Consider the following 12500-nt stretch of genomic DNA (forward strand, 5'->3'; position numbering starts at 1 on the left):
GATTTGTTCTAACGATAGGTATCACTTACAGGACTCACCTGCAAAGAATTACAAAACAACAAATTTGCGGGAGAAATGGTAAAGAAGGTACCACTAGCGAGTTTATCACACGTAGCTATAGACGTCATCTTGAAATGTACAAATATCTCGTTAAGAACATGTGTATATATATATATATATATATATATATGTATATATATATATATATATATATATGTATATATGTAATAATATATGTATTACACACACACATATATATATATATATATATATATACAGTATACATATATACAGTATACTATGTTCTTAAAGAGGTTTATACACTTGTGTGTGTGTATGTATATATGTATATGTGGATAATTGTGTCACTAATTCGTTCAAGGATTTCTATTACTCTCAAAAATGAAGCTGTAAATACTTCTGAATATCGACATCAATTTGACTTGGGAATTATTTACCTAACTATCTATCTATCTATCTATCTATCTATATATATATATGTATATACATATATATTATATATATGTGTATATACATATATATGTATGTATATACATACACTATATATATATATATATATATATATATATATATATATATATATATATAAATATAACACACACACACACATATATATATATATATATATATATATGTATGTATATAAATGATTTATGTGTATATATATTTTTGTTGTTGTAAGGTCAGAAATAACTGCCTCTTCAGATATTTTAAAATTCATTCATTTGGGAGAAGAGAGAGAGAGAGAGAGAGAGAGAGAGAGAGTTGCTTTATTCTGCATAGCCGTAAAATGTACCCAGATGCCCAAGAGTTTACTTGGCAGGACAACATACAGAAGCACTGACTGAATGACACATTCACGAAATGAAAGAAGCAAAACAGCCCCAGGACGAATTTCTGCGTTGAGATATAGGCAATTTAATTTCGTGTCCGGATTGCTTTTATAATGCATAGAGAGAGAGAGAGAGAGAGAGAGAGAGAGAGAGAGAGAGAGAGAGAAAGGTCGTAAGGCGACTGAGGTCTATCAGTATTCTGGGGGGTATAGCAATGATGGCGGCCTTGCATTCTCAAGAAAGGGAAGCAATCAAAAGTTGGAGTTGGCTTCTGGAGAAATGCTGAGGAGAAAAAGAAAAATAAGGAACACTGGGACGACGCAGACAGAGGAAGGCTTAAAAAAAAAATCGGACGGAAGAAAATAAATGGTAGCAGACAGACAAGGAGGCTAAGTGATAAAAAAAAGCACGGCGGACAAAAATAACAAGACAATAACGAAGTTTTTTTTTTTTTTTCCTGCGGTTTAGAAGAATTCGCGCGAGACAACAAACCGGAAATTTGAAAGCACCGCCACAGAGGAGACGGGAACTATGTGAAAGGAAATAGGTCGATGAAATATGAAAAAGTCCTCCACAGAACGTGCAGGAGTGCGAATAAAGGGAGGCAGAAAGAGAGAAAGAGAGAGAGAGAAAGAGAGTTTTTGGGAGCGGGTAGAGGACAGAAAGGGTCAGGTGGCCCTCGTTTGAAGGAGTGCCCCCGGCAGATATCTGTGCTTAGAGGAAAGTTATAAGTCTGAAAGGAAAGTCGGAGATTACTTCCCTGATAAGCGCGCAACACTGATGGTGCATGTTTTCTTTGATTCTATTATAAGAATGAATTGAAAAAAGTAGATAGAAATAAATTATAATAAAAGTAAATTGAAGTAAATAGAATAAACAAAAATCATAAAGTTAACTTTAAAAAAAGACATAATGGATATCAATAAAACATATAAAATAAATAACAAAGAAATACAGAATAAATTTTTAAAAGTAGGTAGAAATAAATAGTAATAAAAGTAAATTAAAGTAAATAAAATAAAAAATCATTAAATAAATTAAGTTAATTAAAAAAAAGACATAAGAATGAATAGACATAAAAAAGATATAAAATAAGTAAAAAAGGAAAATACAGAATAAATTAAAAAGTAGATGAAAATAAATAATAATAAAAGTAAATTAGAGCAAATAAAATAAAAAATCATAGATAAATTAAGTTAATTTGAAAAAAGACAAGCTTGAACAAATATCAATAAAAAATATAAAATAGGTAAAAAGGAAACTACATAAAAATAATTAATAATGAAAATAACGTCAAATAATAAAAGAATATGATATCAAATGCAGATTTGTTAAGTAGTTGCTAAACTACTCAGGCTTCAGCAAGAAAAAGCAGATAAAATAATAGAATAAAAAAAATATTTAAATCTCCCGCTAAGCACCAGATTCTGCCATGAATTTAAAATGAAACGGACATAATAGGTTTTTTTTCATATCCATAATAAGTTTTTTAATCATGCTGAACAAAGTTCAGCCGATTGCCAAATACAATGTTTAACCATACACTTAAAAGAAGATGCGTGGCACAATTCAAATTCGACGTAAAATCTTTAAGAGGCAAAGCAGAACATACGTTACAACGAAAGAATGCATGTTTTTCGCACCACGTTTCCCGCATCAGTAAAAAGAAAAAGGAAAAAAAAAGGACCAGAGTCTTAACACGACCTAGAAACTATGTTTAGTACACAAGAGGCTTGTCACAACAATGTCACGTGTGCTTTTAAAAGCTACGGAATATAGTTCATATTAACACAAGTTACAGGCCAGATGGTAATGTACGTTTATGCTTGCCTGGATTCCAGATGGATTTTGGAGTTCTCAGACTTTTGATCCCATGTATTCGTGACTGGCTGTGATTATTAATACGAAAATAAGTATATCTGTCCCAGGTAAAACAGAGATCGTCAGAGTGATTCGAACATTTTACTGGTTTCTGCTATAAGTGACAGGTATACAGTAATTTCTTGATGAAATTACAGCCTGAATCTCGTACACAGGCCTGCAGATAGGTTGAATATTTGTTCATATGATTTCTACTTGTAATACATTGGACGCACGTATCACGTAGGCTTTTTATCTATCAAACTTTTGCCACTACCTGAGACTGCGCATTTTATATTCATTATTTTAATCGTCTTGAATGCCTGCAAAGTCTTGCATAATACAACTATATGGAAGCAATTAATGTTTCATTGACGAATTTCTTTCTATTATATATATATATATCTATATATATTATATGTTTAAATATAAAATATATATATATATATATATATATATATATATATATATATATATATATATATATATATATAAAATATTATAAATATAAAAAATATTATATATATTTATATATATTTTTTTAAATATATATATTTTATATATATATATATGTATATATATATAACTCCATACAATGACTTTATTACCAGAAAAATAAAGGAATTCTCTACTGATACTCTCAGTAATATTATTTCTAAAATCATACCGTTTGATTAAAAAACAATTAACAATTTGTATCACATCGATTTGTTTGATATCAGTCTTGATAACAGTATTATGAGATAACAAATATATATACAAATATATATATATATATATATATATATATATATATATATATATATATATATTATATATATATATTATATATATGTATATGTACATACATATATATATTTACACACATATATATATGTATATATATATATATATATATATATATATATATATATATATATATATATATATATATCTTATACATATATATATATATATATATATATATATATATATATATATATATATATATATATATATCTTAACTTATTAATATATTTGATTTATTTCCTCCTCCTGTTCATCATATTTATGTATTCTTCCCCCACTAAGAAAGTCGTGTTCTCTTCTGCCACTTATTTCTCAAATTCCCCCTCTTTTTTTCGCCTCTATTTTATTTAGTCTCTTCCCTCTTCCATTCCTTGATTTCTCAAACAATTCCTCGGTCTGGGGACGTTTTTATCTCTCGCATTTTAACTGGCACAGAAAAAGAAGGAAGGAAAGAAAGATCTCAACATTTCCACTACATTTTCGGCCATTTCAAATTCCGCAGACGCCCTCATTTCATGCAATTGAAATGAGCGATTTTTTTTATTCTTTTTGGAAAGAAGGGTTTTGCGGATGGATTCTGTTTGTTTAATTTGTTTTACCCTTTTTTGGGTATTGGAGTTCTGTGAGAATTGCTTGCATCCGTCCTTTCTTTAGGGCAAGAAAATAATCACTGCAACCATTTCAATCTATATAATTGCTCTCGTCATTGTAAAGTACTATTCGCTGAAACTTCTCAGCATTTAAAAATATATATATATATATATATATATATATATATATATATATATATACTGTATATATATGTGTGTGTATGTATGTATATGACATATATATTTGTATATATATGTATATATATATATATATGTATATATATATATGTATATATATATAACTATATATATATATATGTATATATAAATGCTGAGCTTAATGAATAGTAGGACGGAAAGAGAGTGCAAATATTTAGACTGAAATGGTTGCAGTGATTATTTTCTTACCTACTGTCCTAAGAAAGGACAGATGCAAGCAGTTCTCACACAACTACAGTAACCAAAAAAAAGGGTAAAACAAATTAAACAGTCTCCACCCGGTAAACCCTTCTTTCCAAAAGAATAAAAAAATCGCTCATTTCAATTGCATGAAATGAGGGCGTCTGCGGAATTTGAAATGGCCGAAAATGTAGTGGAAATGTTGAGATCTTTCTTTCCTCCCTTCTTTTTTCTGTGCCAGTGAAAATGCGAGAGATAAAAACGTCCCCAGACCGAGGAATTGTTTGAGAAATCAAGGAATGGAAAAGGGAAGAGACTAAATAAAATAGAGGCGAAAAAAAGAGGGGGGAATTTGAGAAACAAGTGGCAGAATTGATCAAGTCTTTCTTAGAGGGGGAAGAATCTTGTAAATATGATGAGTGGGAGGTGGAAATAACCAACAAATAAATAAGTGCGAGATTGCACAAAGGGAAAACGAAAGAGGAAAAGATCGTATTTGACAAGGCGTTAATCACAAGACCGCCAGGAGGAAATAAACCATGCATAGCGCAGATAAGAAATACAAAAGGACCTCTTCAGGAGCTGCGACGACTCTAGCCAAACGGGCCTTGGGGAAGCCGCGCGAATGAGGTCTCTGAAAATGAGAGGGGAATGGAATGAGGAGCCTATCTTCTATCTTTCTCTATCTTCAGTGATTCAAGGGATCCTCCCCCCAGCCCCCCACCCCCGCCGCCGCCTCCGTCGCCAACTTACCGCTTCGTCTCCCAGCTGGGCCACGTGGCAATGCAGATAAGCAGTCTGGTCGACGGTTGTCGTGACGTTCCTCTTAATCCCTGAAGTGAGGAAGTAGGGGCCGGTCGGCCCCGTGGGGGCGTTCACCCCCCGCCCTGGACCCTGGGACATGAGATAGGGGGCTGGTGCTGCTGCCGCTGCTGCCGCTGCCGCTGCCTGGAGGCCTCTGTCCCTTTGATGGCCATGCGGCCAGAAGTAAACCCCTCCAGAGTCGACGGGCAGCTTCCTGACCATTAAGTCTGAAAGAGTGGAAACGGATATGTCATTATGGATAGCGGAGTGATGGGACTTAGGCCTTGCATTATTTGAAATGGTAGTGTCTTTGAAATATATCATGTTCAATTCGATTGCTGTGTTTTCATATATATATATATATATATATATATATATATATATATATATACATACTATATATATATATATATATATATATATATATATATATATATATTTATAAATATACATATATCATATACATTATATACAATCATGACGCTACAAATGTCGTTTTAACATCCAATTCACGATACTTCGGGAATACCCCCGATGGGGAATTATCACCGAAGGGGAATTTTTAAAGTGATAAATGGATCGGTACCACCGGGTCTCGATCCCTCGACACAGTACCTTCCAACGACTCCCTTCGACGGTCAGACCATTAAGCCACCAAGATCGAGACCCGGTGGTACCAATCCATTTATCACTATAAAAATTCCCCTTCGGTGATAATTCCCCATCGGGGATATTCCCGAAGTAGCGTGAATTGGATATTAAAAAACATCTGTAGCTTCATGATTGTATATAAATCACGATGTGATAAAAATTTCATATATATTATATATATATATATATATATATATATATATATATATATATATATATATATATATATATATATATATATATATATACATACACACACACACACACACACACACACACACATATATATATATATATATATATATATATATATATATATATATATATATATATATATATATATATATATATATTCCTCTATAGGGAAGTGTTGCTCCAGAAAGGTGTCAAGACAATAATTACTGCCAAATTCACAATCTTCCTGCTGAATAAAAGAACAATCCTCTCAACAGCAAAATTTCGTGACATTGAAGTTTCCCATCTCTACTAAGAAAGCTCATCATTAACACATCAAAATCCCCCTTCACAGACTGCACCAGTAACCTTGATCTGACACAGGCAGTACCTTCCGTGATTGTAGGAATCTTTTGTTCTAGTTGCCCTTTCCACTTTACCTACTCAATACTTTCTACATATTCCTCTCCCTTTTCCACCCTGTATGTCAGGTCTGTACATTGTTCACAAATTTATCTTTCTCTATTTTCTCCACACGACCAAATCACCTCAAAATAATTCGATCAGTCTTTTTACACTGAAAGGTTTCTTTTGCACCCGACATATTCCTCGCCTTCATCCTCGTTACTCCGAATAATCACAGTAGCTTTAAACTTTTTTCAACAGCTATACTTCAGTTCCATAAAGGAGAACTGGCTCATCAATATTCGCATGCATTCAACGTTTGATTTGACTGACATTTCCCTTCTAAATATTTTGCATACGACATACTACCGTTGAATACACGTTCAGTAAGAATCCAAGGATAGGATTTTGTATATAGGAATTTTCAGGCATTTGTCTGCTGAAAAGGAATGGAAAACGCGAACCAAATGTAGTACATCATTTTTTGTTAAAAGTCTAGCAATCTAGCAATAATACCTAGTTTCATTTTTATAAATCCATTTTTGAATGAGTTGAAAGTAAATGTACATACACGATTTTGTTTCAACTGTTAAAGAACTTGAATTATTTTCAATAGCAAGTGCTCTCACTACTCTCACCGGACAAAAATGGAAGATTTTAAGGGAAACGAAAAGCCAGAGTAAAATTGTTTAAATCACTGGTAACCTTTGCTTAAAATAAAATAGACACCGTTTTTGTCTTCATTCGAGTTTTGACCAGCTGTTTTTTTTTTTACACAAAAAATACAAGCGTGTAAAACGACACAGGTTATTTTCACGTTTCAAATTCCCTTCCTCTCCTGCAGATAGAAATAAATATATCGTAGGGAAATTCAATTTTCCTTCTGTATAAGACTGTCAGGGAAATAAGCTGGAGGTCTTTTGTGTATATGCTATTTCCATACATTCGTTTTCTCTTAAAACTGGAATGCCGTGACGTATGAATGACTCGTAAATATAAGTTTATTTTTTAGGTTGGAGAAAGATACCATTAACTTGGAAATCACGACTCTCACCTGCTGTATTTTCCCTTTTAAATTTGTAATGGAAAAAAGGGCGTAAACATTGAAAAAAGTTAAAGAAATGACCTTTGAAGCCAGTTACATGTCACGTTACGCTCACAATGCATTACGCGGGGGTCATTGAATATCAATTTCCAGAGTAGAGTGGCTGCATATGGCCGCTGGTAACCTACTTTTCGGTAGCCAATTGAGGGACCAGACGGGGTTTTTCCCGCACTAGCAGGCTATTTGGATGCCAGGGAACATGCTAGTAAATAGGAAACAGACATGCAGATATCCTTACGTAACTTTACCAAACCATATTCCTTGAATTTTGTCCTAGCCTCGTTGGTCTTGTTCTGGTATTGATCGAAGTAATGTGTGTAGGTTTTATTGTTTTGTTTGCAAGTTCTTCGTGTGGTCATCGTCCGTCTGTCAGTTTTGTTCTGTATTATTTTTGAGACGTGTATTCGCTACGAAGTTGATGGCCATAATGCCTTGTGGACCTGTGCGTGAAGTAATCATCTATTGGTCAGTCGAGTGTATTGTAGCTGTTAATCTCTCTCTCTCTCTCTCTCTCTCTCTCTCTCTCTCTCTCTCTCTACTCTCTCCCCACATACACACACACACACACACACACACACATACACATATATATATATATATATATATATATATATATATATATATATATATATATATATATATATATATATATATATATATATACTTTACTTTTATGGAACTGCAATTAAAAAAAAAGTGGAGTATTGTGATTTGGCAATGAGTTTTGCAAATAAACAAATTCCAGGTTTTTTAAATTGGTTTGTTAATTAAGCCAGTACACGATTTAGTAAGATTAATTAGCAGTAGATATATTTCGACCAAAAGATATACTGTAGTGTTTGATGGTGCCTACTATTCACAGGTACCTTATACGAGTACGTGGCAATTTTAGAATTGTAGACTCGTTATAAAGCATAAATCCATAGCTTTATGGGAAATAAATATCTAATGGTACTCAGTGGTGTGCAATTTCTCATTAATAAACACCTGACTGAAAAAAACTGGAATCATTATTGGAAACGAAAACGGTAATCCCGATCTACCCTTCTCAAAGATCACGGCATATTCCCTGATGCAAAACTCCAAGACGCACCCCAGCCTTGAACTCTCTGGCAAGGCACAATAGCATTATCCGAAGCCCGAACTAATGCCTCCCTGTCGCAGCATTGTTCTTTAATGGCATGTAGTTACACTTTAATTACTCTTTGTCGAAACCGGCTGGCCAGACTTAAACGACGCTTTCATTATCTTCCGAACCCTTTATCTTACGGTTGATTCCACAGCCCTCCTCCGATGGAAATTGCTGGTTGTCTTTGTTGAGGCCCTTTGAAAATTCGGGTTGATCTTTCTTAATGGTTTACTTGAACACCGGTGCCTAGATATTTCATTTGGATAGTTTGTTTTTTTCTCGAATGTAAGTTGCAACGTAAATGAGAGTATATGTTGCAGTGTAGTGAGTGTGCAACACTATTTGCATCTGTAATTTCAGTTGGGGTAGTTTGCTTTTTAATAATATTAATGTCTTGGATATTATATATTGTTAATAATGTGTAAGGCAACTGACTTACAAAACTGCAGAAAAATATTCAGGGGGGAAGATAAATTAACAGAAGCACCAACATTAGTCTCTTACGAATGGTGAGTATGTTGTCTTAAACTGCATGGACTAAGCTTTCGTTATTCGTTTACCAGAAACTGTATATATACAGTATATATACATACATGCATATATAATGTATGTATGTATGTATATATATGTATGTATATGTGTATGTGTATATATATATATATATATATATATATATATATATATATATATATATATATATATATACATACTGTATATATATATACATATGTGTGTTTGTAATTTTTTTGCATATTCTTCCCTTTCTTTTAGTTTTAGATCTTTAAAAAGCCTTAGTATTGGACGAAATTTCCGGGAACACTGGCGTTAGAGAACACAAGGGTCCGACCGGGCCAATTTACGCCTCTCGAAAATTAAAGCAGTTTGCTCTGTCAAGCACAACTTAGTAATCACCTCACAACTCCTCCCTTCTCCCCTCCTTCCCCCTCAAACTCTCTCCCCCTCCTCCCCCTCTCTCTCTCTTTCCTTCTTTCTCTCTAGAAGACTTCCATATTCCTCCCAGTTGCTTAGACTATTTTTAACTCGTTCTCTCATTCTCAATTTTACTCAATTCACTTGCTCTAATTTATATTCCAGCTGCAACCTCCGCGTATCTTGTCATCTCTCTCTCTCTCTCTCTCTCTCTCTCTCTCTCTCTCTCTCTCTCTCTCTCTCTCTCTCTCTCTATTATTCTTGCATTATTTCTAACCACTCCTTTTCATTCTCCGCGTCTCATTTTGCGTTTACCTTAATTCCATTTAGTTTCTCACATCCTTCCATACTATCGGCAGATTCTCTCTCCTCTCTCAAAAAACCCCCAACTCACCCAGCCCCCCCCCCCTTCCCCACCTCCCAAATTTTTTTCCGTGACCTTAAACCTTCTGGTCTCTATTTTCCCCTTTTCATTACCGCGCTGTCAGCTCTCCCCAGCTCCAGCGGCCAACTGGATCTCTCTATTAACATAAGCTCAACTTCCCTTGGACGTGTCGTTCTAATAACCTATGCAAATGGCAGCTTTTCCCTCCATTACATTGTGTGTATATAAACAACCTCTTTGTGTGTGTGTGTGTGTGTGTGTGTGTGTGTGCAGAGGAAGGAAAAGCCGTAGGGGAAGGGAGATTGTTTCTGGTTTCTGATAAATAAAAGGCGAGGGGTTATCATTGGTCCCAGTTCGGATTTTAATTCTCCTCGCCTTTTGCTTCGGGTTTCCTCTCTCTCTCTCTCTCTCTCTGTAGTTTCGGATATTGACGGTTCGGGTCCACTGGAGCTTTTACAGCATTCGGTGAGTTTTGTCGGTGTGCTGCTGTTCTTTCGTTTTATCTTTCCGTCTTTGAAATACTTTTGTCTCAATACTTCTGTCTCATATTATCAGGTTTTATTCGTTCTGGCGTAAAGAATTTTTTTCGGCTGATCTGTGTTAGCATGATTTTTAGAATGATTTTTTTTTTTTTTGGACAGGAATGAATGGATATAAGCTGAATGAAAATGTCGATATGAAACATTCAGCGTAAGTCACGATAATACTGATGAAATAATATGCATATACATATTTATCTATGCATACACATACATGCACACGCATAAATGTATTTATATATTATATATACTCATATATATACATATATATTTATATGCATTTATATACATGCATATGTATACGTATGTATATATATATATATGCATGTGTGTGTGTGGGTGAGAATGTGCATATACATACCTTTGTGTTTTTGTATTTGTTACACTTCTGTACGTAGACAATTCACCCATTTACCTTATAGCTGGCCAATTACTGGGCTCCTTCATATGAGATACATTACAGCATCGAAACGAATATAACAGTTCATATTGCAAATTCCATAACTTGTAAGAAGAGATGATAAGAACAGAAGGACTAGCATGGCAACGTAAAATAAAAAAAAAAAATACCCGTCCTCATTAATGTCTCTAATGAATTTTATCAAATAAGAATATTTTTTTTATTAAAACCCGTCCGTTGCCCTTGAAAAATCTTAATAACCGAGGCGTTATACTTTCAATGAAAAAGTAAAAAAAAAAAAAATTAATGTGGAAGAGAAGATTATTATTCATGGTTTAAGGACTAGGCAGGATCCCCTGGAAGGATGTAAATGTAAATTTATGGTAAGGAGAATAAAAGTCCTTTCAAGTGGGGATGTGTCACTTGGAATGGAAAGATATCGCTCCGTTAGTACCTTTCTAGAGAAGGAGAGAGAGAGAGAGAGAGAGAGAGAGAGAGAGAGAGAGAGAGAGAGAGAGAGAGAGAGAGAGATGTCCTCGCCGCATAATGGAATAAAGTAGGAGGGTTAGGCAACCTGGGTTGCTTTATATGTTAGGTGATTGATGTAGACCTCTGGACTCTTTGCTAACCAACAGAGACCACGGGTCTAGGAAGACTTCATGTCCTGCAAAAATACTATAAATATGACAATGATATTCGCACTGTAACAAACTATTGGAGTTATGATACATCTCTCTCTCTCTCTCTCTCTCTCTCTCTCTCTCTCTCTCTCTCTCTCTCTCTCTCTCTCTCTCTCTCTCTCTCTCTCTCTTTCACAATTTCCTTAAAGCCTCTATCAGAAATGTTTTGTTTAAAAATCTCTCGTGCATGACCTATCTATGCATAATCTTGGGATTTCTCCTTCGGTTAAATAAGTTACCAAATTTACAAGCACCCTTGCAGATTTCAAACATGGGAGAATTCGTACATTATTTCCTGTTCTTGCGTTATAAACCGGGTGATTCCTCTTGAAACTATCAATAAGCAATATATTTTGCCATGATTCCTTAATTTTTCGAAATAAAATTCCTAGCGATGGCATCACTCGCCTTAGTATTGCCATCACAGCTAAAAGTTTGATCAAGAAATTCATGAGTTCCACACGTTTCATTTACACATCCATTAGACTGATTAAGTAACGTATCTCCTTCCTTTTTGGATGAATGACCAGTACATCCTGTTAGCGGTCTTCATATACACTGTATATACATGCGTACACACACACACACACACACACACACACAACATACACGCCAACCCACACGTATCTGTCCCGTCTGCTTAAGCAAGTGTAACGGCGTGTTTATGGCCTGAAGGTTTCTCTTAGTCATCTCCTCATCAGCGATTCCGCCAGGGCCTCGGGAGGTTCAGGAATATTTGGAATATATCTGAAATGTTCTTAGGGCGGGCCTGCGTTGTTGTCATAACAATGCTAAATTATTAATAA

General features: G+C 34.4%; 1 protein-coding gene across 2 annotated transcripts in view; it reads right to left on the reverse strand.

The window, feature by feature from the left end:
• Positions 1–12500, reverse strand: part of LOC136833319 (zwei Ig domain protein zig-8-like) — a 77082-nt gene that overhangs the window by 12257 nt on the left and 52325 nt on the right. For both annotated transcript variants that reach the window (XM_067095316.1, XM_067095317.1), the window contains exon 3: positions 5246–5523. In XM_067095316.1, the coding sequence (XP_066951417.1) occupies positions 5246–5523 (278 nt within the window). The remainder of the gene's footprint in view (positions 1–5245; positions 5524–12500) is intronic.

The sequence above is a fragment of the Macrobrachium rosenbergii genome, chromosome 51 (genome assembly GCF_040412425.1).
Source record: "Macrobrachium rosenbergii isolate ZJJX-2024 chromosome 51, ASM4041242v1, whole genome shotgun sequence".
NCBI lineage: Eukaryota > Metazoa > Arthropoda > Malacostraca > Decapoda > Palaemonidae > Macrobrachium > Macrobrachium rosenbergii.